General features: G+C 39.8%; 1 protein-coding gene across 4 annotated transcripts in view; it reads left to right on the forward strand.

Annotated features, from left to right (window-relative positions):
- CTNNAL1 (catenin alpha like 1) overlaps window positions 1-27,694 on the forward strand; it is a 126,649-nt gene that overhangs the window by 17,556 nt on the left and 81,399 nt on the right. For 3 of the 4 annotated variants that reach the window (XM_073332471.2, XM_078851647.1, XM_078851648.1), the window contains exons 2-3: window positions 14,911-15,100; window positions 22,310-22,497. In XM_073332471.2, the coding sequence (XP_073188572.2) occupies window positions 14,911-15,100; window positions 22,310-22,497 (378 nt within the window). Of the gene's footprint in view, window positions 1-14,910; window positions 15,101-17,862; window positions 18,458-22,309; window positions 22,498-27,694 lie in introns of those variants that run through there. The other variant, XM_073332472.2, reaches the window with a different exon arrangement.

Below are 27,694 nucleotides of genomic sequence, written 5' to 3' on the forward strand. Positions count from 1 at the left end.
TACATTTATTTAAGCTGTTGTGCAGCTTAACATACATTTACTGAGGTTCTTAACATCTGCTTTTTTATAATGTTAGAAAATGGTGAATGATTTCTTTCTTTCTTACTAGATTTTTTTTACTTGTTTGCATCAAACTGGATGGAAATCAGACTAGCTAAAATGCACAAGCAGCATTATAAAGTAGGTTTATTTAACTAATAAACCATCTTCAATGTGCTGGATACTCGTAAGTTTATCAGTCAGTTTGAAATGCAAAACATGTTCTTATTAAACAGGGAAATATTATCTGTAGTGAATTGAACTAAGGTCACCATGTCCTTGAAGATTTTAAAATGAGTTGATCTTATGCTCTTGCACCTCATTTTTATTTGTGGATTGGAAGTGGAAAACAAACTTTTCTGCTTTTTCAGCTACCCATCAGGCTCTTAGCTTTCAGTGAACTAGTCATTGAACTGAACTAGTTGAATAAACTGAAATGAAGAAAATACTGTCTCCTTACCTGAAGAAGAAACTATTGTTGTCAAACGCTGGTATATCACTTCAGCAAACTCTAGTTATAAGTTTTTAACCAGCAGTGGTTTGACTTTCTTTAAAGCTCCAGCTGCAAACATGAACTGTCTGAATACTTATTTAATTTAAATAGGTTAAGGCCTAAACTTTTAAGTTTAAGTTAACTTTTAAGTTGTCATAATTTCAAAATGGCTTCTTTTTAAACAGAAAAGTTTAATTTTAAGTGACTTTTAAAAAATAAATTGGTTTTTGTCCAGCACAACAAGGGAGACTAGGGGAAGAATTGTGCCGTGAGAACAAATTGTTACCCATTGTGTTTCTGGGTGGTGCATATATATGTCACCTGTTACTCAGGCCAGAATGTAACTTACAATGTAGCCCCCAATGATTGAACAACTATATTAAAACATTGAGGGGAAAATGAATAAGGAATTATTTCTGTAAATGAAAACATGTTGAACCCCTTTAAGAGCCCAGGAAGGTGCACGTGGGAATTCCTTCTTGTGGGGTGCCCTCAAGCCCTTTCACCCCCTCCTCTGGGGAAGAGTGGGGGGGGGGCGGGGGGGAGAAAATCAACTGTTGCCACCAGCTAATTAAACAACATGTGCACAAACCTCTTAAGACACACACATCCAATTCCGTTCTTAAAGTAAATTTTATTAATTTAAAAAAAGAGAGAAAATACATCTGGAACTCAGGCTATTGCTAGATTTTAAAAGAGCAACTACAAGAATTAAGCACCAAGAATAGCTTTCTTGAGGTCCAGCTTAAAAGTTACAAGCAAAACAAAAGCACCTGGGGTTAGCACAGAGGAATCCATGAGTCATAACAAAATAAAAGGAATAAACCTAATTGCGTCTTCCTAGACATTTCCTGATCTACTTACTTATCTGGGGTTTTAAATGAGTGGTTTCTAGGTATGATTTGTTTTCATGCCTGGCCCAAGCGTCTTACAGCATAGCTGTTGTCCTATCCGCCTCTCCCCAGGAGAACAACAGACAGACAAAAGGGGAGTCTTGTTTCAATTTTAAAAAGTTCTAGCCTTCCCATTGGCTCTTTTGGCCAGGTGCCCACTCACTTCGTTTTACCTGTGCATAGCAGTGAGACTTTTTTAACCTTTTGCAGATAGAGCAGTTAGAGAACAGCTACTAAGAGGGATTTTATAGCTGCTGGGTGTCCATAAAAGGAAGCACCCCTCTTCTCCCCACCCCCTTATCGCAATACACTGATTTATTTTCTTATTCAGTAAGGGCTACGTTTTGTCACCCTTACTCATTATTAGGGCTATGGATTTGTCTTGGCATTATTTTTGGTCATGAAGCGGTCACAGAAGTTTTGTGAGTTTTTTTTATTTAAAAAAAAATGCTGAGATAAGTGGGGAGGAGGGGGCGCCAGAGAAGTGCTGGAGAGTGAGCTTGTCCTGCACTCCACCCCGCAGCTGTTACGCCTACAGTTTCTGCCCCATAGGGGTGGATGTAGCTCCTTGTTCTAGACATTGCAGCTTGGTACATATGGTTGCAGTGCTTCCCAGGTTTGGGCTGGCTGCCCCAATGAGGGCTGGATAGCCAGGCCAAACCTGAGCAGCGCTGCAATGCCCAGAGCCAGTTGCTGGGCTAAGCCCCCTAGGACAGACACTGCTGGGGTGAGTTTATTAAATTCATGGATGCAAAGACATCACACAGACAAGTCATGAGCAAACAGGAAAATGACAGTCTCAATGACCTTTCTCACTGACAAACCTACAGCCCTATTCATTGTCTGAGAAATACCTTACTCTCCAAATAGCCCTATTGATTTAACGGGGCTACCTTCAGATTAAGGTAGTATTCAGTGTTAATAACGATGGCAGAATCTGGCCTCAAGTCTTTAGCTGTAGATCTGTTCCATCTCTACAAACTATAATGAGAATAAACATCACTTTCTTGATTTGGAATGTAGAATAAACGATCTAATATGCAGCTAATTAACATTTAACTTTTGTTAATATAAATTCTTTGAGGATTTCAGCAGCTGGTTATAGGGAGCAAATCTTGGTCTGTTTCTTCATGCCAAAGACCAAGCTGTATTTAGTGATCAAAATTATTTTGTGGTCAGTTTTCTCTCAAAGGATTATCAGACTTTTCTTTGTATAGCTGTGATAAATGAAGGGGGGGGGTAGCTCCCTTTTATGGACACCCAATTAGCTATAAAGTCCCTCTTGGTGGCTGTTCTCTGCTTGCTTTATCTGTAAAGGTTTACCAGGTAAAGGAAAAGGATTGGGCACCTGACCAAAAGAGCCAATGGGAGGCTAAACTTTTTAAAAGGGAATAAAAACTTCCCATTTGTCTGTTTCCTGGAGAAGGAGACAGAGTAGCAATGCTATAAGCAGGAATGCTGTGTAAGACTTGAACCAGGTATAAAAATTCATCTTCCATACCTAGAAGAAATTATTGGACAGGAAATGTTTAAATAGACACAATCAGGTTTATTTCTTTATTTTGGCTTGTGGCTCTCCTCTGTGCTAACCCCAGATGCTTTTGTTTGCTTGTAACCTTTAAGCTAAAACCCCAAGAAAGCTATTTTGGGTGCTTAATTTTTTGGAATTGCTCTTTTAAAATCTAGCAAAAGCCTAAGTTTCAGATGTATTTTCTTCCTTTTTGTTTTTAATTAAAATTTACCTTTTAAGAACAGGATTGGATTTTTGGTGTCCTAAGAGGTTTGTGCATATGCTGTTTGATTAGCTGGTGGCAACAGCTAATTTCCTTTGTTTTCTTTCTCAGCTCTTCCCTAGATGGGGGATGGGTGGGTAGGTTGGTGAGAGAAGGGGCTTGAGGGTACCCCATAGGGTGGAATTCCCAAGTGTTCCTTCCTGAGTCCAAGGGGGTTTTTTGCATTTGGGTGGTGGCAGCGTTTCCCAAGCCAAGGTCAGAGAAAATCTGTAACCTTGGGAGTTTAATACAAGCCTGGAGTGCCCAGTATTAATTTTTAGAATCCTTGCGGGCCCCAACCTTCTGCACTAAAAGTGACAGAGCGGGGATTCAGCTTTGACAATAGCGCAGAATGAATAAAATAGAACTTCTGTTTTGTAGCAGTGTAAAAACTGAATGCATGTAGTAAGTGAAACAGTTACCCTCCTAATGAAAGATACCAGTTAAAGAAGGGGGGATGTGAGTTTGTCATATTTGTTAGTACTCTTCTTCTGTAGATCTGTAGCTGCTTCACATAGATGAGTATTGCCCAAAGTTTGCAAATGTTTGAAATAGAGAAACAGTGCATGGTTTCTCTCAGGATCTCTCTCTTTGAGGTTTCTCCCTTTGTAAGCAAAGATTTGCATAATACTTCAGTATTGAGTAGATGTCACGTTGTATTTTTAAATTCTCCCTTCTTTGCTTGTCATCAGACCCCATAAAATTTTATTTTCAACTACCAGTCTTTCATCAGCATGAGTCTATGAAAATGGTCGTTGGGTTGAGCTAGAGAGAGATGGTCTTCGGGTTTCTAGAGGTGGTTAACAGGTGCTTGGTCATAGCCATAGCTTGAGGGTTAGGTGTCTTTGTATTGTCACTTTGTCAGGATCAGGATTGATGAAGTCAAGGGGAATTTAGGGTGTTTCCTTACAGATAGGTTTCAGAGTAGCAGCCGTGTTAGTCTGTATTCGCAAAAAGAAAAGGAGTACTTGTGGCACCTTAGAGACTAACCAATTTACTTGAGCATAAGCTTTCGTGAGCTACAGCTCACTTCATCAGATGTATTTGATGAAGTGAGCTGTAGCTCACAAAAGCTTATGCTCAAGTAAATTGGTTAGTCTCTAAGGTGCCACAAGTACTCCTTTCCTTACAGATAGTTGCTCTCTGGGACAACTGGATGCCTAGTGTGTGGTCACTTGCTTGACCTATGATCTTTATGCACCATAGGTTGCAAGGAATGAGTTATCTAGCCACAAAAACATTTAATTATCTGGATGTGCATATATGTGCAATAGGGAATTATTCTTGATTGACCTCTGCACATTCCCATTCTTGGAATGTGCTGATTGTGCAGTTTGGACCAGTGGCACTCACAAGTAGCAGTTTCTATTGTAGCTTTCTTATATCCTCTGCCCCACCATCCACAGCTCTGACTGTTCAGAGGGTGGAGCCATAAAAGAGGGCATGATGTATTTTTTTTTTTACATGATTAAATTCAGTTTCAGGGTGTGAAAATGTAGTTAACCAAATAAATATTAGATGTCATGCTGTAATCTAGCCTAGTGTATTATGTAAACTTCTGATCATTGCTTGTGTTAAATGTACAGGTAAGTAGTGTAGTTTTTATGGCCCTTCCAGTAAATGATATTGGATATCCTATTCTTGCTACAGTGCATGCAGTAAAAGGTTTTTGTAGACTTGAATGTCAAACATCATGTGCTTTTCTGGTTAAAGGAGTCCTCATTAGGAAAAATGAGCAAATGTTGGTCCTAGGTATTACCTGAGATTTAGAGAGACTTTATTTAAAGAGTGCGGTATTTGAAATTGATGTTTTGTTTCTAAATGAATCAGCTAGTCTCTCTTTAGTTACCGAGAAACTTGTCTCAAAAGCCCACATACTAAGTCCTCTGCAAGTGTCATCTAATGTGACAAACAGTAGATTTTTATAGTGCAAACTTATGGCAGGATTTGTATGTCTTCTGTCCTATATGTGTTGCCTCAATTTTCATATTTTAGTGAGGTTTCTTGAAATTTTTAATGAAAATGCCTTTTGTAAACAACTTGATGTAGAAGGGAGAAAGATGCAAACCAGTGTAAGAACTAGTGCTCAAGATGTACTGCAAAACTAAAAGGAGTCCTTATTCCCTGTAGAAAATATCTTGAACATTTTGCTGTAGCAGGAATAAAAAACTTAGAGAATTCACTGAATAAAAATCTGATGCAATAAGCTATATGTATGTCGTATATGTGATAGCTATAAATATTTTCTAAAACCAGGTGATGTAATCACTTAATGCTGTCCATGCTCAATGGGGTCTCATACTTTTTACAAAGAAACCATGAATTAAAATATAAAAGTGCTAAGGCCCTCATGTGAATGAGAAGATTATGGACTCTATGACAGACTGAATATCTTTTTGTGGCTATAAAGCATCAGGATACTATTAGACAACTTAACCAAAGAAAGTCAGAAAAGATCATTCTTCCACAGCTGCTCATAAGCAACAAATCACATGACTCCTAATCCCTGGCAAAATCCACTGAAAGGAGGCAGAGTCCACTTATTCTCAGACTGTTGGCTCTCCAGAGCCTCAGACGGGTGTCTCCTGGGAATAGTACAAGGGGGCTTCTCAACAGAACTCAAACTCCACCTGAGGATCTACTTCACCGAGCTACCTTAAATAGAGGGTTGTAGAAGAATTCATTACCTCAGTGAGATTTATCAGGTGAAAATTCAAACCTTTTTTCTTTTGTCAGCAAAAAAAAAATCTGGTAGTACTAAGGCAATACTTAGCCTCAGGCCATGTACTCTAGATATGTCAATTTCAAAACTGAGACTAGATGGTTTCTTTTAATCCCCAGGGATTTCTTACCTTGACAAATATAAATGTGCCTTTTCTGATTCTTGAAGAGATAGCTGAAGGTTTCCTTTATGGATCATACCATTCCATTTGGCCTTTTGTGTATTGCACACTTGTTCACAACTATCACTTGTAGCCTTGAGAGAAACGGCATTCACACTTTTTCTGAATAACATCTTCATCAAAGTGTCCCCACTAATGAAGATGAACAAACATACATAGTATACAGTGATCACCTTCCTCCAAGAATACTGCTTCTCCATAAACAGCTGTGAGTTATACAAAGTTATTCTTCTCTGAGATTAATATCAATAAGATTGTCTCCCCTAAATCTGTGCTGTGTATCAGAAAAGTCACAACAAATCCACTGGAAACAATTGTTGAATTGATTTTGGCTATGTAGTACCACAAAGGAAGCTCATTTCTCTTGTTCAGGCGCAAGAACTTTGACCAGTCGGTTATTTCTGTGGTCACAGTAGGAGTTTGCCTAGGTAGCCCTGCTTTGATCTTCTAGTCTAAGGGAGCTTTGGCAAATGTAATTCACTTCCCTTCCTTCCTTGCTTCTCTTCCCCAAGCAGTGCAGACCTACAGATCTCAGTAGAAGAGAAGTTTGAAGTAGTTAGTTCTGCAGGTGAGCGATCAGAGAAGATTACTCATGTTGTGCATGGATGGGCTTTTACTGGCCTTTCTAAGGAGGGTGACTGCTTTATTGAAAGTGAAGAAACTGGGCTTCCACAACAACTCAGCTGTCCCTAGAAAGGGAGGATCAATGGTTATCCGAGTTATAGAAAAATGTAAGACTTATCATTAAGCAGATAAGACGCTACCCAGTTTTTTATATTCTGGACCAGATATCCAGTCTCTCAGGTGGGTTTCTATTGAGTCATGCCATGTAATATTAGCTATATGTGTGTCCTCTGTCACTTGTAGTAACGAACACATACGACTAAATTATAACCATTTTACTTTTTATAAGCACCTCTGTTTGATGTCTCTGTGTAAGTCTTGCATTTAGTACACAGTAAAAATCCCTTACCCTACTTAATTAGAATGTCTTTATTTAAAAGTCTCCAGTTCTTGAAAACTTAAGATTTTATTTGCCCTTGATTTGGGGGATGGCACTTACCTTAGGGTCACTTTCTCCTAAATGGATTCTACCTTCAATTTTATGTGTTTATCTAAAACAAAAGGGATATATCTGACTATTTGTATAATCACTTTCTCCTTCCGGAGGTTTCAAGAAGGGAAAAAGATGCTTGACTAAAATACTTCCCTGGATCATTTGTTCTTGTCCACCACACAGCTGTGCTTTCTGAAGTAACAGGATATTGGGAGCAGATTTAATCTGTTCCTGCAGAACTCTTCTTATTCTTCTAATGATGCTATTTTACATTTGGTATAATTGTGATTTTATTCATTACTTTCTCTGAAATATTACTAAGCAGTAAACAAAGTTTAATATCCAAAGTCAGCCTTCTCCAGCTCTGTCCTTTTTTGTCATGATTTTCATAACAATCCAGTACCCAGTATTATCACAAACAGCCCTTCTAGTTTTTACACCACAACAGAATACATTGTATCTGATGCTAACGTATTTAATTATATAAATTACACCAACATAAAATATTTCCAACTTCAGTATTTTTGTTTGTTTTTTGTTCTGTATTTTGATTTGTGGTTCAGTTTTTACCTGACATTGAGATGTCTTAACAAAACACAGCAGTTGTCAGTGTTATTTCTCTTTAACACACACAGCCCCCCATCCCTCCCAAAAACCAAACAAACTTCACCAAACATCCTTCCAACTTAAATAAATTAGAACCATCATAGTAACGACCCCAGCCTGCCCCCAAACAAATGAGGATTGTATTTTCCTATCCCATTACTTTAATCCTCAACAGATGGGGAGATGTTACTCCTCTGCATTGTAGAATCTCCTTCCCACCTTGAGTGCTATTAAGTATTTTACAGTCGGAATGAGCTAGGAGGGATTTAACTGCATGTTTTAAGGACATGCCTGCCTTTCTTTTTCCCTCCTTTCAAAGAGCCTGTCCTGATAGCAGAACATCTCTTACAAGTAATAAACTACTTATTGTAATCCCATATTACAAATGTTTGTTTTTTAAAACGCTTCACTTACCTTCCACACATGATTGCAGATGAACATTTTCTCCTGACTCATATTCCATGGCTAACTTCTAGAGTGTTGACAACACACTTCCACAACTAGGAAACCAGTCTTTCTAGACTCTTGTTCTCTTCACAGCTTGCATGGAGATCCATCAACACTGAGTAAGAAACCCAATAGTGGTAACAGAGTGAAATTGTATCCCATGCTATTGTGAACAATGTTGCTGCCAACCTCATTAAAAGTATTTTTCAAATTTGAAAAACACAACTGTGACGACTCCCCCCCCCCCCCCCCCCGCTTTCTTAGATAGCTGGGTGGCATGTCTTGCTTACATACTGATTGCCAGATTTGGGGTCGTGAAAGAATTTCCCCTTAGGTCAGATTGGCAGGGACCTTGTTTTTTTAAATTTCTTTTGCAGCCTAGGGTGTGGCTTGCCTGCTAGGATCATCTGGCCATATTCCACTGTAATGTAGCACTCATCTCTTGAGCCCCTCCTAGCAGCTGGGCGTGGTACTGCAGTCCTTTCTTTCCCCTCGTGCCCCCTGTAGACTGCCAGCTGAAACTGGCTGTTCAGTGATTTAGCCCTCCGGACAAGTCTTAAAGTCCAAATGAACCCCTTCCTTGGTAGGAAAGTCTAGCAAATAAAATTCTCTTTGCCTTCGCTAGGGTCTTCTGCCTTGGCTCTGGACCCTATAAATTCAGCCCTTTTCTCAGGCTTCCAAACAAGCAGTGCCCCTCTTGGGAATTATGCCACTTTACCTGGGACCAGTACAGGAACCTGATCCCACCCAGGGACCCTATACATAGCAGCCACGTACTGCTTTCTTCAGTCCTCTGCTGCTATTTCCCTGGGCCTCTTCCTACCAGGCCCTTTATCACTAGCCCCATCCCAAGGCCAGTGTCCTCTGGTTCTTCTCCCTCTGCAATCCCAGAGTTCAGCCAGCCTTAAATTCTCTGGCTACTTGTCTGGCTCCTTGGGACAGGATGGAGTACCCTTCTTCTCTGCTCTGGTCCCAGCCAGGAACTGACCTGCTAAGACCCCACAGCACCTTTTATCTGAGCCTGCTGGACTCTGATAGGCTGTTGCTAGCTCTTCTAGCTCTTGAAACACCTGGTCTCTCTAGCTTCCAGGATAGGGCTGCCAACTTACTAATTCCAGAAAACTGAACAACCTTGCCCCGTCCCCATCCCTTCCTGAGGCTCTGCCCCTGCTCACTCCATCCCTCCTCCCTCTGTTGCTTGCTCTCCCCCATCCTCGCTCATATGGTCATTTTCACTGCAAGGCCCAAACAGGCATATTTATTGTTTTGACAGATGTATTATTCCAAGTTCAAGTTTCATTTGTTACAGGATGCTAGAGCTGGCAGCAAAATAGCCAAAAAGGATAATTTTTTAAAAAATGAAAGTTTACAAAGGTTTTCATGATTCTTTCCCTCCGCTCTTCCAATTTTTTGTAACCAGCTCCATGTTTTTTGTTCACTAAAGTTAGTGTAACTTTGTGTGTGGAATTAGGACCACACATTATCACAGCTGCAGTGGGTCCATTAAAGGCCCACTCCTGAAGCCCAAATACAAATCCATAGAGCACAACCACAGAAATGCATACCTGTCCAGATAAATAAATCTGTAGAAACTGACTCCCACGCCTACATGCAGATTCACACGTGTATTCATGTGTTCACATCTAGCATACACTAACACGCATACTTCCACATTATTTATATATTACAATTGTTGTTTAGTGCTTAGAAACCCCAACTAAGATCAGGGCTCCAGGGTGGGAGGTGCTGGACATACACATAGAAAGAGAGTCTGCAACAAAGAGTTTATAAAGTAGCTAGACAAAGGTGGGGAGAAATGTATAATACATGGCTTTTCTGCAATTACTCATCAACAGGTTTCAGAGTAACAGCCTTGTTAGTCTGTATTCGCAAAAAAAAGAGTACTTGTGGCACCTTAGAGACTAACCAATTTATTTGAGCATAAGCTTTCGTGAGCTACAGCTCACTTCAACAGGATTCACTTTTTAAGAAATACATTTCTTTTATAGTTCTTCATTTCAGAACAAGTTTTTAAAAGAGAATACACAGTCTGTCATCAGTTTGTTTGGTTTTTGTTTTTTTTTTTTTGTGCACAAGCCAGCAAAAGAAATAAGTCAGAGTGAGGCTGCAAATTTTATTCACATAGGTATACACACATATGGGAATACATGCATCTCCCTACACACAGTCTCTTACACACATACAATGCATGCATGCACAGACTTGCCTACACAAAAAATCTTTTTCATACACTTTTCCAGGGGCTGCCTAAATCACCAAGCCAGGAAGGGAGGAGGGTGGGCTGGAGGGGAAAAAATGGGTGGAGGAGAGAGGATAGGGAGGGAAAGAGGCCAAGGATGAGAGCAGTGTGGGGGGGGGGCAGTGAAGGAGAGAGGAGGGGTGTGGCAGGGGGGTGGATGGGGAGGCAGAAGGCTACAGGTGCATGAGGATGTGGGGTGTATAGGGATATAATGGGAGTGCAGCAGTGTATGGAGGTGAATTGTGGGTGAGGGACGTGGGAGTGGCAGCTCTGGGAGGTGGAGAGGATGGATGGGAGAGCGCTGTAAGGGGTACAGGGCAGGGATGGGTAGGTGTGGGGGGCAGGATGGGATGGGGAGGGATGCAATGACGGGGATGGGGGAGTGGGGGCTGGGATGGGGAGGGCTGCGATGATGGGGGTGCGGGGGCACGGAGGGGTTGGGACGGGGATGGATGCAACAGTTTAGTCTCCAGAGGACCGAAATGCTTTGATCTAACTGAAGTCACTGGGCTCAATATAGGTGAAATTTAATGGCTTTTGATATACAAGAGGACAGACTAGATGAGCTCATGATCCTCCTGGCTTTACTCCGTGAAATGTATGAAAAAATCTTATTCATATATATTTTATTATTTGTTGATAAAATATGGTGACAACACAAATAATTAAAATTGAAAGTTTCTAGAATACTCTATAATTTGTATCTGTCCAGTTTATCTTCTGAGACCAAATACCCTCTGCCTCCTCCCTGTTAACCATTGTCATGTATATCAAGTTGATTGTTCACGAAATGTGAACCCTACCTTCAACAAAAATCAGTTTACCTCTAGTATATCTAACTTGCATTTTAGTCTCAGTGGCTCTGTTTTTGAATTAACCAATTTGTCTGCTAAAAAATAAAAGTTGGTTTCAGATTTTAGAATGTGTGCTTTTATTAGTGAATCTCGTGATACAAAATCCCGTTGCTTCTGTAAATACAGGAAGCACGACTCCCAGGATATAGTTGTGCCCTTCAGGTGGGATTTCAGCCTGCTGTACCTGTTTGTGGTCCTAGGTGCTCCAAAAGAGAACTAGGCCCACAGGGAACTTGATTCTGATCACTCTGAGCTAGCCAAAATATCCAAGCCTGGTGAATCTGGTTGTGGAACTTCAGTGACAAAAGATATCCTGACACGGGACCCTATCACCTGTGACAATACGTCTAATTTCAGGTATAGGGCATGGCTATTTGGAGGGCAAACTTCAGAAATAAAGGCTTTTGCATAAGGTCATTTCAATGTTGTTCTCTTGGAATCCATCTATTTGGTGCAGCATTCAAGCGTTCGGGAACGTGTCAGTTCTTGGTGTGACATTCACTCTATAGTTTATACCCTTCCTGATATTTTGGAGCTTTTTCAGAGTAGTCTGCCTCATAGGGATGAATGCCAGCTCACTGATTATCCAATTACCAGTAAGCGTGACCTCACAGGGCCACTTAGATAATGTGGCGTTGGGGGCATGTTCTGGTCATATCTGGGTTCTGTGGAGAATCTTAGGCTGGTTTTCAGTTCACCTGCCCCACTGAGAATTGAACTCGGCTCTGAATGCTGTCACCAAATCACCATTCAAGCTATTATGAAGAATTCTCTGGTTCTTATCACTGAAGGTCTTGTTACTACTTGCAGCATGGTGAACTGGTAAGTTTAAAGTCATTTTCTTGAAGAGATGGAAGTGATTCATTTGGATGGAAATTAGAATTAAAAATGCACAAAAGCATAATTCTGATATTATTCATTAGTTAAAACTAAAGATGCTGGATACATAAGAAGAAAGTGTATCAAATGTTTTTATTTAAAACTCCTTTATTAAACAAAGGAAGTATTATGTGTAGTTAGTGAATTGAACTTATTGTTTCTGGTCACGTCCTTCAAGATTTTACAGCGAGTAGAGCTCTTCCTCTCGTACCTAGTTTTTATTTACAGAAAGAGGAAAAGAAGCTCTCCTGATTTTTGTGTCTTCTAATTGGTTTCTCAACATTGAACCAGTCATTGAATTGAACTAGTTGAATAAACTGAAATGAAGATATCCTCATCTGCAGTTGCAGAGAAGGATACTAATGTCAAAAGTTGGTTTTAGCACTTAGTCTGTTAGTCAGTGACTTGTACGAGTTCAGGTTTTTGACTTTTTTAAAAAGGCTTTAACATTGGTTGTCATAATTTTCAAACTTAATTTTAAATTGATTTAGTTTTGAAAAGAAAAATATATTTCATTTAAAGTTTAAAAAAAATCAAATTAAGATTTTTTTTGTAAACAAGTCTGTTTTTATCCACGCTAGTGTTCAAGACATTTCTGTGGTTTTTGTGAAAGGCTTCCTGTTTTGTTCCATTTGAACCAAAATATTACTGTCCCTCTTTGTCCTAATCCCAAGGAACAGTAATGAATGTTTGAATGTAATCAGTTTTAAGAATCATCTCTGTCTCAGAAGCTCAGATGCTTTTCATTCTGCATCAAGGCCCTAAGAAAGGACAAACAGCACCCAAGTCTACCTTGTATAATTGAATGCATCCAATGAAGTGAGCTGTAGCTCACGAAAGCTTATGCTCAGATAAAGTTGTTAGTCTCTAAGGTGCCACAAGTACTCCTTTTCTTTTTGCGAATACAGACTAACACGGCTGTTACGCCTCCATTAGAGGATGTGTTATCCAATTATACAAGGTTTCAGAGTATTTCAGTAAGAAGTGTCAGAAACATTCAAGTTTTACTTTATGGAATTATTGGATTTATCATGGGAAAAGTGCATAAGCAGCTCTGCTGGCAATTTGTAAAGCAACCGCTGCATCATGTCACACATTTTTCAGATATTAGAGTGGATGTATAGCCTCAGTAGATGCAGCATTCAGAAGGAGAATACTGCAGGCCACTGTGGGTTGCGAGTGCCTCCATTAGGGGTCTGGAATATGCTTTGGAGAAGGTCCCGAGTGTCAAGATTAACATAGATGATCAAAGAGAAAATGGGGAATTTCCCTTGTTTGATTACTCTCTCTCTTCAGGACATTCGTGCCAGTTCATACTCCACTTTTTTCAGACTAACATCACTCCATATAGTTTCAGTCTAAGCTTAAATTAAGTTTGGTCTTTTTACTTTAAAAGTTAGCAAATGATCATAAACTGTTCTTAGAGGTGTTAGCTGAGCTTATTGAGGGATGACCTCCCCAAAAAGGTTTTATGTACTGTGTCCATCTGCTGCAAGTATCTGAAATGGCAGAAGATCTTGAAAGAATATTATTCAGGTAAAGAAAATTTTCCATTAAGATTCTTCTGTTCAGTTTCAGTGTAGTATTCTGACTAAAATTTCTGTGGAACTGTGAAATGAATGGAGCTGCGTAAGACTGTGACTGGAATATTGAAGTTAATATTTAATGCAAACATGTTCACTTATTTTATGCTGCTGCAAAAGTAAGTTTGCTACAGTGTAGTTAGTTCTTTTGTCTGGGGAATTGGAGAGGGAAAGAAGGGTTTCATAGTGGGGAGAAGGTGAGAGAGCATAAGCCCTTCTGTTACTGGAGGGAAGGTTTGGCAGCCAGCAGGATTTGTTTTTGCTAGATTGGAGTAGGGTGGGAGCATCCCCTTGCACAGACCCCACACACCCAAAAGTATTTTCTTATAGCTGGGCAATGTCCTGCAGTTTTTTTTCAGTAGGTAGGGGAGGTTCTAGGTTTCCTAATCCCGTTTTCTTTTCACTGCTATGAAATAAGACCTATTTTGATGCAAGGCTAATGGGTCCAAAATTGAGCCTGATCTAAGAGTAATTTTTTAAAAAATGCGTATCCGGTCTTGAGAGGTGGGTAAAGTTCTTCAAAATGTAATTTAGCTCCAGCATTGATTACATAAATGCGTTTGCTAGGCAAATTGCTAACATTAAGATTTTGATTGGGTACATGCACATCTCTGCAAATGGCCTTTTTTCTATTTATGTGATATAGCCGTTGATTAAAATACACAAGTTCTGAATAGACAGTCAGAATGGAAAGATGGCAGGACTTGTGAATGTGTTGGCAAACCAAAACAATGCTGGTCGGTTTAGAATTACACAACAACTTTAACAGGGACATTGTAAGTATTATTGGCCTGTCAAGTGACTTAGAATGGTTTATTTTTAGTACACCCGCTCCCATTACTACTTGTGAAGTTTAAAAATAAAAGTCAATCTTTAATCTTTTATGAGAAGAGGGTGTGAGTTCAGAAGTGAAGAGGGAACACCAAACTGCTTTTTTAATATTCAGTTTTGAATTTGTTTCCAGAAATATTTAACACATGATTCCATGTGACTCAGTGCAGTCGTGTGTTGGCTAATAAAATTGAAGGTCTGGCCCCAGGTGTATTTCAAAACTTGCTAGTAATTTTCATGTTAAAATGTTGACTAATCTGCCATCCTAACAATTAACTTTTTTTTTATTATAGATAACTACTCTTATTAACCATAAGGATAAACCAAAGCGGTCAGACAAGACATTGCAAGCAATTCAGCGGGTGGGTCAAGCAGTTAACCTAGCAGTTGGAAGATTTGTTACAGTAGGAGAAGCCATAGCCAATGAAAATCGAGAATTGAAAGAGGAAATGAGTATTGCTTGCATTGAGGCAAAGCGAGCAGGTATGTGATTATTTAAGAAATATGCCATTTATGTTGCTATGCTACACCTGACACTGAAAACAAACAGAATCTACTGCTTTCATCTATTGCAGCCATTAAACATGATTTTGGGAGACCTTTACAGTGATGACCCCTGCCTACATTCAATACCTGATTGGTACCAGTGCTCTCACACTCCACCTGCTGTTTAAATGTCCACCATTATGACTAAAGTTGACAGATGATGGCATTCTTGTGTCATGCTTTATTGTGTGCAACACTTTGCCACAAGAAGATTCACTTTTCCCTTTTTAATTTAAAAAAAACCCCAGCAATTCGCCCTCAACAAACCCTAAAGTTGTTTTTAAAAATACTTTCAGGATGACCAATGGTGAATCTACATATTTTTCCATTTCTCCCAGTAACTTTCCCTATTTCAAAATTGGAGAACCTGTATTTGTAGTTTTGATGAGAGAATCTTTAAATTAAGGAAATCAGTGAATTAAATTATTGTTTATTTTAAAGAAACATAATTTGATTTATATCTGGTTGAGTCTTCACAAAACTAACTTGAAAACTTGTGCTATTGCAATCTGTAATACATTTTAATATAAAACCACACTGTAAATACTGTTTTTAAATTCTTATTTTAAAGCTCCCATTTGTAGGGAATCTTCTATTTTAGTTTTACAAAGTTACTGTAAGCAAAGAACAAAACCACAAGAAAATATTAAACTTATATTATATTTGTAACTTTTTTCCATCCATCCAGTGGAGCAAAATTTGTCCCTAAAAACAAAATTACTTCAGTGTTAACACTGAAATGTTGTGTAGAGCTTCAAAACATGAAGAAAATCCAAATATGTGAGAACCGTTTATAGAGACACGTTCATAGTACAACATGAAGCATTGCTCCAATCAATGATTTAAAAAAAAAAAAAAAAAATTGCAGGCCGTTACCACTGGTTTGTCGTTGCTGACATTCACTTTCAAGGCCTTCAGAATTAAAATACTAGAAGGTAAACCAAACTTGAAAGCACTATTTATTCCCATGCCATATAATCTTTGTGTAATTGTCCATATGGATTCCACTCCTTGTGCTCTTCCCACCCAATGTGCACATGATTACTGTCCAGAAGAATCCAGTGTCCATTGGGGCTATGAAGGGACAGAGCAGGCCCAGTAGGCCATCAGTTCCTCCATACCACCTGGCAGTGAGATGGAAACCTAGCACATTGGGCATTGTAAATTAGTTTGGTTAATTAAGTTAGTCACCTAGTGGCATGCCAAAAAAAAAATTGACCTTTTTTTTTTTTTTTTTTGATAAATGTTTAGGGTAGAGCACCTGCGCCTTGTTACAGTGTGACTAGCATCATGGCACAAGCAAAAACAATAGATTTAAGGCCTGTCTCTCATGGAGTGCTTTGATGCCTGTTAACAACAGGTACTCTGATGTCTGCTCTGCCTTGGAGAAGGACACATTCTGTAGCAATGTTCTGTTTGTTGCTCTTTGTCCAAATTCACTCAAAGCAAGGAAAGCTTGCATGAAACTATTTCCCAAAAGATCGATGCAAGCTGCTTCAGATTACCGAGAAGAAGGCTATAACCATGCCTCAGCCATCCAGTCAGTCCTTCTCTGTTAATGGCCTTGGGAGGCTGGATTCCACCCCGATATCCCGAGCCATATTTTATCAAAGGCCCCATTCATCTGCTATTACTGTGTATTTATATTTTCAGACAGAAAGGAGCACTTCTCCAGAGATGAGCCAAGGCTTGGGTCATCCGTGCCCAGCAAGTTGAGACACCAGATCATCAGACTCATGATTTGTCTTGAAATCACTCTTCTGAGGGCTGGAAGCCTCAGAAGGCCTCTTCCAGTGTCCCAGTACCAAACTCAGAGACAGCATATGTGGTACTTGCTAAATCAGTGGACCGTGCTACCCTTGGTACCAGCTCCTCATCATTGACCCTGTCAAAGAGAGCCTTACTACTTGGTATTCCCAGTACCTTCCACCTTCGTGCAGATGATGTCTGCTTATACCTGTTACCGTGGAACCAACAATCTTGACACCTAAACTATATGTCATGCCACGTGACTTATCAGTGATCTGGGTACTGGAGTCCTCTCTCTTTGAGAGATTGAGGGTGGTGATATCCAAACCCAACAGTTTCAGAGTTACTGGTACATCAGATTCAGGAGGTATCCTTGGCACCCACCTCCACCGTACAGAGACAGACCCCCTTGTGGGAAGTATACCCTTCAGCTGGGCATAGCATGGACTCATCTCCAATCTGTCCATTTTCCCTTTCCTGGGTAGCACATTGGAAGTCAGGGAGGGATTCTAAAGAGGAGTCGATGAAAGGTAGAAGAAAGAGACCTTGGGCACATAGGAATCCTCCTTCTTGGGTACCCCCATGTATCTCCCGCTTCAGTATTCCTATCCTTACCATCCATGGTCCTATTGAACAACCTGTGTTGTGCAGCCATATTCCAGAAAGCCTGCATCATCCACTTTCTCGAGGGCTAGATCAGCCGCTCCAAACAGGCAAATCAGATCATCGCCAACAAGTCTGCGGTGGGTGCATTTCGGATAATGGAGAATCAAGAGGAGGATAGTAAAGGAAGAGTATCAGCTGCAAAGTGAAGAACTGCTGCTTTCTCCTCATCTTCCCCAGATGAGGAAGTGAAACCACCCTTGCCTGCCTCATTAGATGAATTCAAGGTATTCCAGGACTTCATGAATCAGATGGCAGAGACCTTGGATGTGCCCCTGGAGGTAATTCAAGCAAAATGGGACAAACTCTAGGACATCCTACGTGCTGCAGCTAATGGAACCTGCAAAAAAAAAAAAAAATGCAGTTAAGTGACAGGTGATACCAGGTATCTGAAAGGGGTCTAAATATTTTTGGTTACATATACCATCAGGTTCAGGAGAAGCCAAAACGGGGACATCCTAAGTCTACACCAGGAGAGAAGAATCTAAAGAAATTGGACATCTTCAGTCACAAGTTATGCACATCAGTTAGCTCCAGATGAGGGGGCTAACTATCAGACTCTCCTCTCCAAATATGACTATTTAACATAGGACCAGTTGTCTCAGTTCATAGACAAATTCCCTGAGGAACCCCAAGAAGAGATGAAGTCTGTCATGGATGAGGGCTGACTGCCTTCCTGAAATTGACAGCTGGATGCACTGAGTTGTAGTGGAATGAGTTGTGATACAATGACACGTACTATGACCTCAGCAATAGTTGTCATGGCTGCTATCCTTGGTGACCCAGTGAGCTCTAGACAACAGTCAAGGACCTGCCATTTGAAGGCAACAAACTTTTAAGTTTAGTAATGGATGAAGCCATCACTCCTTGAAAGGCTCCAGGGTGATTGTGTGATTTTTTTTTGGGGGGGGGGGGGGGGGCGGGTATCCTTGTCTCTCTTACATTGCTCCAGAGTGGCTACTTGGCAGATGCCTTTCTTATCCCCTGGACACTGGGACTAACATATGCTTTCCCACCAAGCCCCATGAAGAAATAGAGCAAGATGCTGGGTGGATGATTGATAGTCCCTAGCTGAGCCAGGCAGTTCTGGTATTAAGATCTGATAAACCTTTCAATACGCTAGTCTACCAGTCCTGCCTGACAGTCTTGCAGAACAGCAGTCAGATCCTACACCTAAATACAGCCTTGTTGCATCTGACAGACTGGATGCTGGCTGGATGTCATCCACCAAAAGAAGCTGTTCAGCGGAGTTTCCAGAATATTCTGCTCTCCAAAGCAAAATATTTTCAACTAGACTGACTTACTAAGCTTCATGGAAATGATTTTCTATCTGGGCATTTTAGCACAACGTTTCTCACGTGACATTACCGATTTCAACAATATTGGACAACCTGCTAACCCTGATACAAATCTGAGCTTTCCATTAGCTCCAAAGGCATCCATCTAGCAGCAGTCTCATGTCGTCCTCCTGTCCTGGACCATATTATTTTTTTCAGGCCCTACAGTGGCAGGATTCCTTAAGGGCCTCATTCATTATTTTCCCTCGGTGTGTGAGTTCCCTCCCTCTTGGGACTTCCTATGCAGTGTTAGCGAGGTTGATTATTCCCTTCCCTCTCCTCCCTCACCAATAGCAACCTGTTCCCTATACCACCTGTCTATGAAGACTGCCTTTTCAGTATCCATTACATCAGCTGTAAGAATAGGGGCAATTCAGTCCCTCATAACAGGTCTTCCTTTATTCAGTGTTTCATAAGAACAGGATCACTTCACCTTGGGTAGACCTCACCCCAAGTTTTTATCTCAGACTTCTCTGAAAACCAGTCCATTCACATCTCATTTTGTTTTTTCACATCAGCAGAACAAAATCATTCAGGAATACACCTAGACTATTTGTGGCCTTTGCTGATGGAGTTCGGGGCACCCTATATCCACACAGAGATTGTCTTAAGTGGGGCCATGTCTGTTGCCATTTCTACACTATGGAGCCTATATCTGCATATCTCCATAGAGTAGAATTAACGTAATCTGATAGAAGAAGCTCTACTGCAGCTTAGAAATACCACCCCTGAGAAATGTTAGCTAAGACAGCAGAAGCACTCTTCTGTTGGCATATTTGCATCTATAGTGAGGGTTTTGGTGGCATAGTTATGTTTGTTTTTTCTCTCAACACTCCTAGGCTGGCATAGCTGTGCCTGTATAACTATGTAGTGTAAACTAAACCTGGGTCTCCAACTGTAAGGGCATGCGATACATTAACCAGGTGAGATCCAACTAGCTATATTAGAGCTTATTCCGCTAGAGTTCAGGCAGCTCTGTTGCCTGTTTGAGGAATTTCCCTGTTTTGAAAATTTGTAGGGCAGCTGTGTGGATTAAGCTAGTTTACAGGACACTATTTCTTAGTGGAGGCTTCCAGATTGGATAACTGTTTTGGTAGGGCTGTCCAGAGCCATTAAATAGGACTCAGACTACTCACCCACAAGCGAATAGGCTACTGCTTGTTAGTAACCATGAGTGGAAGCCATCTGGACAGTCACTTGAAGCAAGAATGGTTACTTACCATGCAGTAACTGTGGTTGTTTGACATATGGTGCTGCGTAGATTCCATGACCCACCAGCTTTTCCTGCTATATCATTTGGATTCTGTATTGGCAAAGGCATTGAGGGACAGTTGGGCCTACTTATCCTTTATGCTCTTGGGGGAGGAGGGCATCTGGGGTGCATGCACGGCCCCAGTATTCGCTGCGGGCTGAAAGAATCCAAACTCATGCCCATGGGGTACATGCACACCAAGAATGGAATCTGTGTGGACAACACATCTCAGAGAACCACCGTTACTGTAAGGTAAGTAACCATTCTTTCACCAGGCCAAATGATGAAAATAGTCTTTAAACACAGCAAAGGAAGCCATTGCAGTTTACAGTTGACATACTGCTTTCATGATTGCATCTGTTTTCTCTTGGGATATTTACCTGAGACATTAACTAATGAACGGGTATAGTGTTTCAGTATTTAATTAGAGAGCATAACTTTCTGAAACGGAGAATTATTGTTGGCAGAAACACACTTCTAGTAGAAACTTGTATAATGCTTTCTCTGTGGATGCTGGTGATTGTGGAGATTAATCATCTGTTAGAAAACTGCGTGGTTTTGCAACATGATCAGTGTTTTATGAATTCATATTTTTACATTACATAATTGCAAGTCAGAAAATAGATTTTTCAGGCTTCTTCCTGTCTTCAGCGGCTTCAGCAATTGAACATGAATTCTTCTGTACAGAATCAAGAACCACTACAACTGGCATTAATATTCAGAGCAGTTCCCTAGCACAACTTGTCAAATTAATATTTGTTACTTTCTGTCAAAGACAGTATTCTGCTGCACTCCTCACAGACTTTGTGAACTCAGATGTTTGTTTCTGTCTACGTGAGGCATGACAAATATACAGACACTTTCCTGTTAATATTTGGTGAACTACAAAGTAGTTGATGCAAAATAATTTAATTGGAAGTGGGATCTTTGTTTTTTCCTTTCAAGCCTTTTGACAGTAAATTTAGAATGTATATAGATGTGTATGTAGCTATTAGCTGCACTACCTTTTACAAAGATGAATCATATGGCACCTACGTTCCTTGCCACTTTTGACTGTATCCTGAGTGATTGTAATCAAATATTTGGAAGAACGTGGATGACTGGAGTTATGAGTGCTAGACATGTAAATTGCTCCTCCTATAGCAGTTAATGTATCATACACAATAGTTTATGAATGTTACTCCATATATCTATACTCACATATATGCAGTAACTGGACAGTTTGTGAAAATGTGTATGTCCAGATCCTTCAGAAAGACTTCAGCGCCTAAATAGTTCTGAGCTCAGTGAGACTACTCACATTCAGTTAATTGTGTAAATTTCTGCAGGGATCGGGCTGAAGTCTTATTGGCTTGAAACACTTCATCCATAAAGTGCCGAAGTGCTGTATGGTGAAGTATAGCCTGATTGAAGCATTTCAGTTTGCTTGACTAATGGATTTCAGTATATCAGAAGGGGGTGCTGGTTGCAAATAGAATATAGGCTATTTGTAGAGCCCTTCCTGGATGCATAAGTATGACACTAGTATGTGCAAGGGAAAATGGCTGGTGAGCCTGGTGCCTGCCTAAAACCTGTACACAGTAGTGTCATTGCAGTACTTCCTCAGTAGCCCAACAGATACAAAACTGTTTTATTGGCTATTTAAAATTCCCGTTTGGGGGCTGCTTATTCTTTACACTTGAGAATTTTTAAAGCAAAATGAAATCTACAAATCCGCTAGCTTGTGAGAATTCTAGCCGGGGCTTGACAGAATAAATGCTGGTTGGGCTATGGGGTCTCCTGCTTTGTTCCAGTGCTTGCATGAGCTTAATTTTTGTCATTAAAAATAAAAAGTAGGAGAGAAATTCTAACTTTCATTTTTTCCAGAGCAAAATTAAACCTGCAAGCTCTTGAGGGCAAAACCAAAATTTTGTTCATGTGTGAGGAAGAGAAGGAGCGAATATCAAGCAGCTGGGAGCTGAAGTGAGGAGATAGGATCTCCTATAGTTAGTAATAGGAAACAAGACAGGACAAAACGGAGCAAGCAATAGGTCAGCAAGACAGGTGTCACTTATCCCTGCGCTAATTTAGGCTTTTTTTATGTTCTCAGCTTTTTTCTGTTTTAAAAGCACAAAAGTTATTTATTTATTTTTGGGGTTTTTTTAGGTGAAACAATTGCACAACTTACAGATGTAACTAACTTGGATCATCCAGAATCTGATGGCCGGATAACAATTTTTACAGACAAAACGGGAGTAGTAAAAGCTGCAAGATTGCTGCTTTCTTCAGTGACAAAGGTGCTGGTGCTGGCAGACAGAATAGTTATTAAACAAATTATAGCTTCCAGAAACAAGGTACTTAAGTGTCTTTTGTTATTTCTGAAACTATATGTACTGGAGATGTGAGAGCATTTGATACCAAATGAGGTAATACTTTGCATTACACTTAGTATTAAAGAACTATGTTTTTTTCCTCTTGGGTTTAACTATATATATTTTAAGAGAAGAAACTGTGAAGCTTGTAAAAAAGTCTATTTAGATTCTTTATTTCACGAAATACTGAAACGAGACTTTAGGTCACATTTGCAAATAATTTTTACATACTTTGCTTTATATTCTCTTGTCTGTCAATATGGCTACATCTGTGTAATCTATTAGTGGTACTTATTAGAGTTGGGGTGGGAAGTTAAAACAAAAAAATTATATACCTTGTGGCAGTATTTAACTAATCTACCCAGTGTATGAAGTGTGGTGGTGGTTGGGCAAGTGTCTAAAGTTATTTTGGTGACTTTGAGCATTTTGTCAAAAGACTTGAGGTGCTGTTTTGTGAGGAGAAAGATGAGGTGGTGTATTAGTGTTCATTTACTTTGGTACGAAAAAAAAAATGGCTATTATATTTCCTGTTGGGTGCAAAGGATGGCTGTTGGTAAAATGGTCAATGAAAATCTCTTCTGTTGATCCAGCACGATCTTTTTAAACAGGTTTCCACCAACTGTCAGCAATAAAAATTATTACCTCATCTACCTGTGTGTCTCATATCTTGCGCCCAGTATGGCTACAACAACACTGCAAACACAAATGTTATGTGATTTAACTTTTTGAGTCTTAAATTTCTTCAATTGGTGAAGTAAAAAAAAGATTTAGGAAATATACCTTAATTTTAATGTTGGTTGTTTCATATATACAATTAATGAAACTTAAGTGCAAGAAATAAAGCCACATGGTAATACTAGCTAGGGCTGTTAAGTGATTAAAGAAATTTAATTGTGATTGTGCGATTTAAACAACAATAGAATACCATTTATTTTAAATATTTTTGGATGTTTACTACATTTCAAATATATTAATTTCACTTACAACACAGAATACAAAGTGTACAGTGCTCACGTTATATTTATATTTGATTACAAATATTTGCACTGTACAAAACAATTATTTTTCAGTTCACCTCATACAAGTACTTTAGTGCAATCTCTATCATGAATGTTGAACTTACAAATGTAGAATTAGGTAAAAAAAAAAACTGCATTCAAAAATAAAACAATGTAAAACTTTACATGTAAAACTACAAGTCCACTCAGTCCTACTTCTGGGTCAGCCAATCACTCAGACAAACAAGGTTGATTACAATTTGCAGGAGATGATGCTGCCCACTTCTTGTTTACAGTGCCACCTGAAAGTGAGAACAAGCGTTTGCATGGCACTGTTGTAGCTGGCATTGCAAGATATTTACGTGCCAGATGCGCTAAAGATCCATATGTCACTTCATGCTTCAGCCACCATTCCAGAGGACATGCGTCCATGCTGATGACTGGTTCTTCTTGATAACGATCCAAAGCAGTGCAGACTGATGCATGTTCATTTTCAGCATCTGAGTCAGATGCCACCAGCAGAAGGTTGATTTTAATTTTTGGTGGTTTGGGTTCTGTAGTTTCTGCATCAGTGTTGCTCTTTTAAGACTTCTGAAAGTATGCTCCACACCTCGTCCCTCTCAGATTTTGGAAGGCACTTCAGAACCTTGGGTCGAGGGCTGTGTCTATTTTTAGAAATCTCACATTGGTACCACCTTTGTGTTTTGTCAAATCTGCTGTGAAAGTGTTCTTAAAACGAACATGTGCTGGGTCCTCCTCTTAGACTGCTATAACATGAAATACATGGCAGAATGCAGGTAAAACACAGAGCAGGAGGCGTACCATTCTCTCTCCCCCCCCCCCCCCCAAGGAGCTCAGTCAAAATTTAGTTAACCCATTATTTTTTTTAACAAGCATAATCAGCACGGAATCGTGTCCTCTGGAATGGTGGCTTAAAGCATGAAGGGGCATATGAATGTTTAGCATATCTGGCATGTGTATATACCTTGCAACGCCAGCTACAAAAGTGCCATGTGAATGCCTGTTCTCACTTTCAGCTGATCTTGTAAATAAGAAGCAGGCAGCAGTATCTCCCGTCAATGTAAACAAACTTGTTTGTCTTAGCAATTGGCAGAATAAGAAGTAGGACTGAGTGGACTTGTAGGCTCTAAAGTTTTATGCTGTTTTGTTTTTGAGTGCAGTTATGTAACCAAAAAAAATCTGCATTTGTAAGTTAAACTTTCACGATAAAGAGATTGCACTTCAGTACTTGTATGAAGTGAATTGAAAATGTAGGAAAATATCTAAAAATTTAATACATTTCAGTTGATAGTCTAAGTGTGATTAATAGCAATTTTTTAATCGCTATTAATTTTGAGTTAATCATGTGAATTAACTGCGATTAATTGACAGCCCTAGTTAATAATTTAAAATTAGTAAATTTCTGCAAAGGTGAGCAGTATGATGCCATTGTTGCATTAATGACAGTAACTTGAAGGATTCTATTTAGCAGATTCAACTATGCCTGCTCCTGCTTGGACTATTGATGGTCCTACTGCTGTCAACCATCTTTGGCAGTCAGATATGTAAATAAATGAGAATGTGATCTGCATGGCACAAGATACGAAGATAATTCCCATACTTCTTGCTTAGACTTAAACAAGATGAGCTGGAAGTATTTGTACATAAGCTAAATGCTCTGTCTTATTTGGCAGCACAGAGACTTGATGGAATAAATCTCGTGACTAGTATATTGGTACAGAGAAGTATGAATTGTTCAGGAAGAACAGGTGCAATAAAAAGGGAGTAGGTGCTGTATATAGTCTTGATGTATAATGCACTTGATTTGAGGTCCAGAAGAAGGTGAGAGGCAGAGCAGTTGAAAGTCTCTGTGAAAAGATATAAAAAGTTTATATATAAAAAAAAAAGTGGGGGGTAACATCATGGTAGGGGTCTATTGTAGACCACCAAATTGGGAAGTGGTGGTGGATGAAGCATTTCTAGAACAAATAATAGAAATATTGAAAACACAAGACCTGGTTGTAATGGGGGACTTCAATTGCCCAGAGATCTGTTGGAAAAATAATACTGCAAAACACAGTATTTCCAGTAAATTTTCGGAATGTACTGGGAACATTTTTGTTTCAGAATGTCAGGAAGTAACCAGAGGGACAGCCATTTTAGACTTAATGCTGACCAACAGGGTGGAATTGGTGGCGACCGTGAAGGTGGAAGGCAATTTGGGTGAAAGTAATCATGAAATGGTAGCTTTCATGATTCCTAAGGAAAGGAAGGAGTTAGAGCAGCAGAATGAGGATAATGGACCTGAAAGAAGCAGACTGCAGCAAACTCAGAGAACTGATGGGAAGAAAATCTAAGGGAAAAAGTTGTTCAGGAGAGCTGGCAGTTTTTCAAGGAGACTGTATTAAAAGAAAAACTGCAAACTCTCATGATGCAAAGAAGAAATAGGAAAAACAGTAAGATGTCAATATGGCTCCATGAGGTGCTCTTTAATGATCTGAAAATCAAAAAGCAATCCTACAAAAAGTGGAAATTTGGATGAATTGCTTAGGAGGATTACAAAAGAAGAACACAGGCATCTAGGGATAAAATCAGAAAGACTGCAGCACAAAATGAATTACACCAAGCAAGGGACATAAAAGGAAACCAAAGAGATTTAATACATTAGGAGCAAGAGAAAGGTGAAGCCAAGTGTAGGTCTTTCACTTAATGGGGAAGGAGAGCTAAAAATTGATGACCTCTAGAAGGCTGAGGTGTTTAATGCTTATTTTGCTGCAGTGTTCACTAAACATTAATGGTGACCAGATACTCAGCATAATTATTAACATCAAGGTGGAAGGAACACAAACCAAAATAGGGAAAGAACAGATATCTAAAGAATATTTAGTTAAGTTAGATACACTGGACCCTCGCTAGAACATGGGGTTCGGGATCCATGCGCGATACCGCGTTATAGCAGGGGCAGCGTTACCATGGATCCCAATTTAGATATTTAAATTTGGGATCCATTGCCGCGACCGTGCTATATGCGAATCCGCGCTCTAGCGATGTACGCTGTAGCAAGGGTCCGCTGTATGTTCAAATTGATAGGTCCTGATGAAATTCACCCTAGAGTCCTTAAGGAACTAGCTGAAGCAGTCTCAGAACTGTTAGCAGTTATGTTCGAAAACTCATGGAGGACTGGTGAGGACCAGAGGTCTGGAGAAGAGCAGACATAGTACCAGTCTTTAAAAAGGGGAATAAAGAGGACCTGGGGCACTATAAACTAGTCAGCCTAACTTTGATACCTGGAGAGATACTGGAACACATTAACAAAACAATTTGTAAGCATCTAGAGGATAATAGGTTTATAAGGACTATTCAGCATGGATTTTTCAAGAACAAATCATGCCAGAACAACCTAATTTCCTTTTTTGGCAGGGTTGCTGGCCTAGTGGATAGGAGGGAAGCAGTACACTGGATATATCTTGATTTTCAGTAAAGCTTTTGACGCAATTTCACATGACATTGTCATAGGCCGTATTTCTCTAGTTTGCTTATGTGAAATTACTATAAGGTAGATGGACAACTGCTTGAAAGACCATAAAAACTGTAGTTGCCAATGGCTTGCTTTCAAACTGTGTGGGCATATCTAATGGCGTTCCGTTGGGTCCAGTCTTGTGTCTGGTACTGGTCAATATTTTCATTAATGGAATGGAGTATTTATAAAATTAGCAGATGACACTATGATGGGAAGAGGGTTGTAAGCACTTTGGAGGGCAGTATTAAAATTCCAAATGACCTTGACAGATTGGAGAATTGGTCTGAATTAAACAAGACTAAAGTCAGTAAAGACGAGCAAAATACTTCAAATGCTCAACTACAAAATACAGAATAACTGTCTAGACAATAGTACAGCTGAAAAAAATTGAGGGCTTATAGTGAATCAGAATGAGTCATCAGTGTGACGCAGTTGCAAACAGGCTAATGTCATTCTGGGGTGTATTAACAGGAGTTTTGTATGTGAGACATGGGAGATAATTGTCCTGCTCTACTTGGCATTGGTGAAGCTTCAGCTGGAGTACTGCATCCAGTTCTGGGCACCACACTTTAGGAAAGATGTGCACAAGTTCGAGAGAGTCCAAACTGTGTTCCCTCTAAGGTGTGCGCCTGCAAGGCTGCACAGGAAACCATCAAGGGCC

The sequence above is a fragment of the Lepidochelys kempii genome, chromosome 2, assembly GCF_965140285.1.
Source record: "Lepidochelys kempii isolate rLepKem1 chromosome 2, rLepKem1.hap1, whole genome shotgun sequence".
NCBI lineage: Eukaryota > Metazoa > Chordata > Testudines > Cheloniidae > Lepidochelys > Lepidochelys kempii.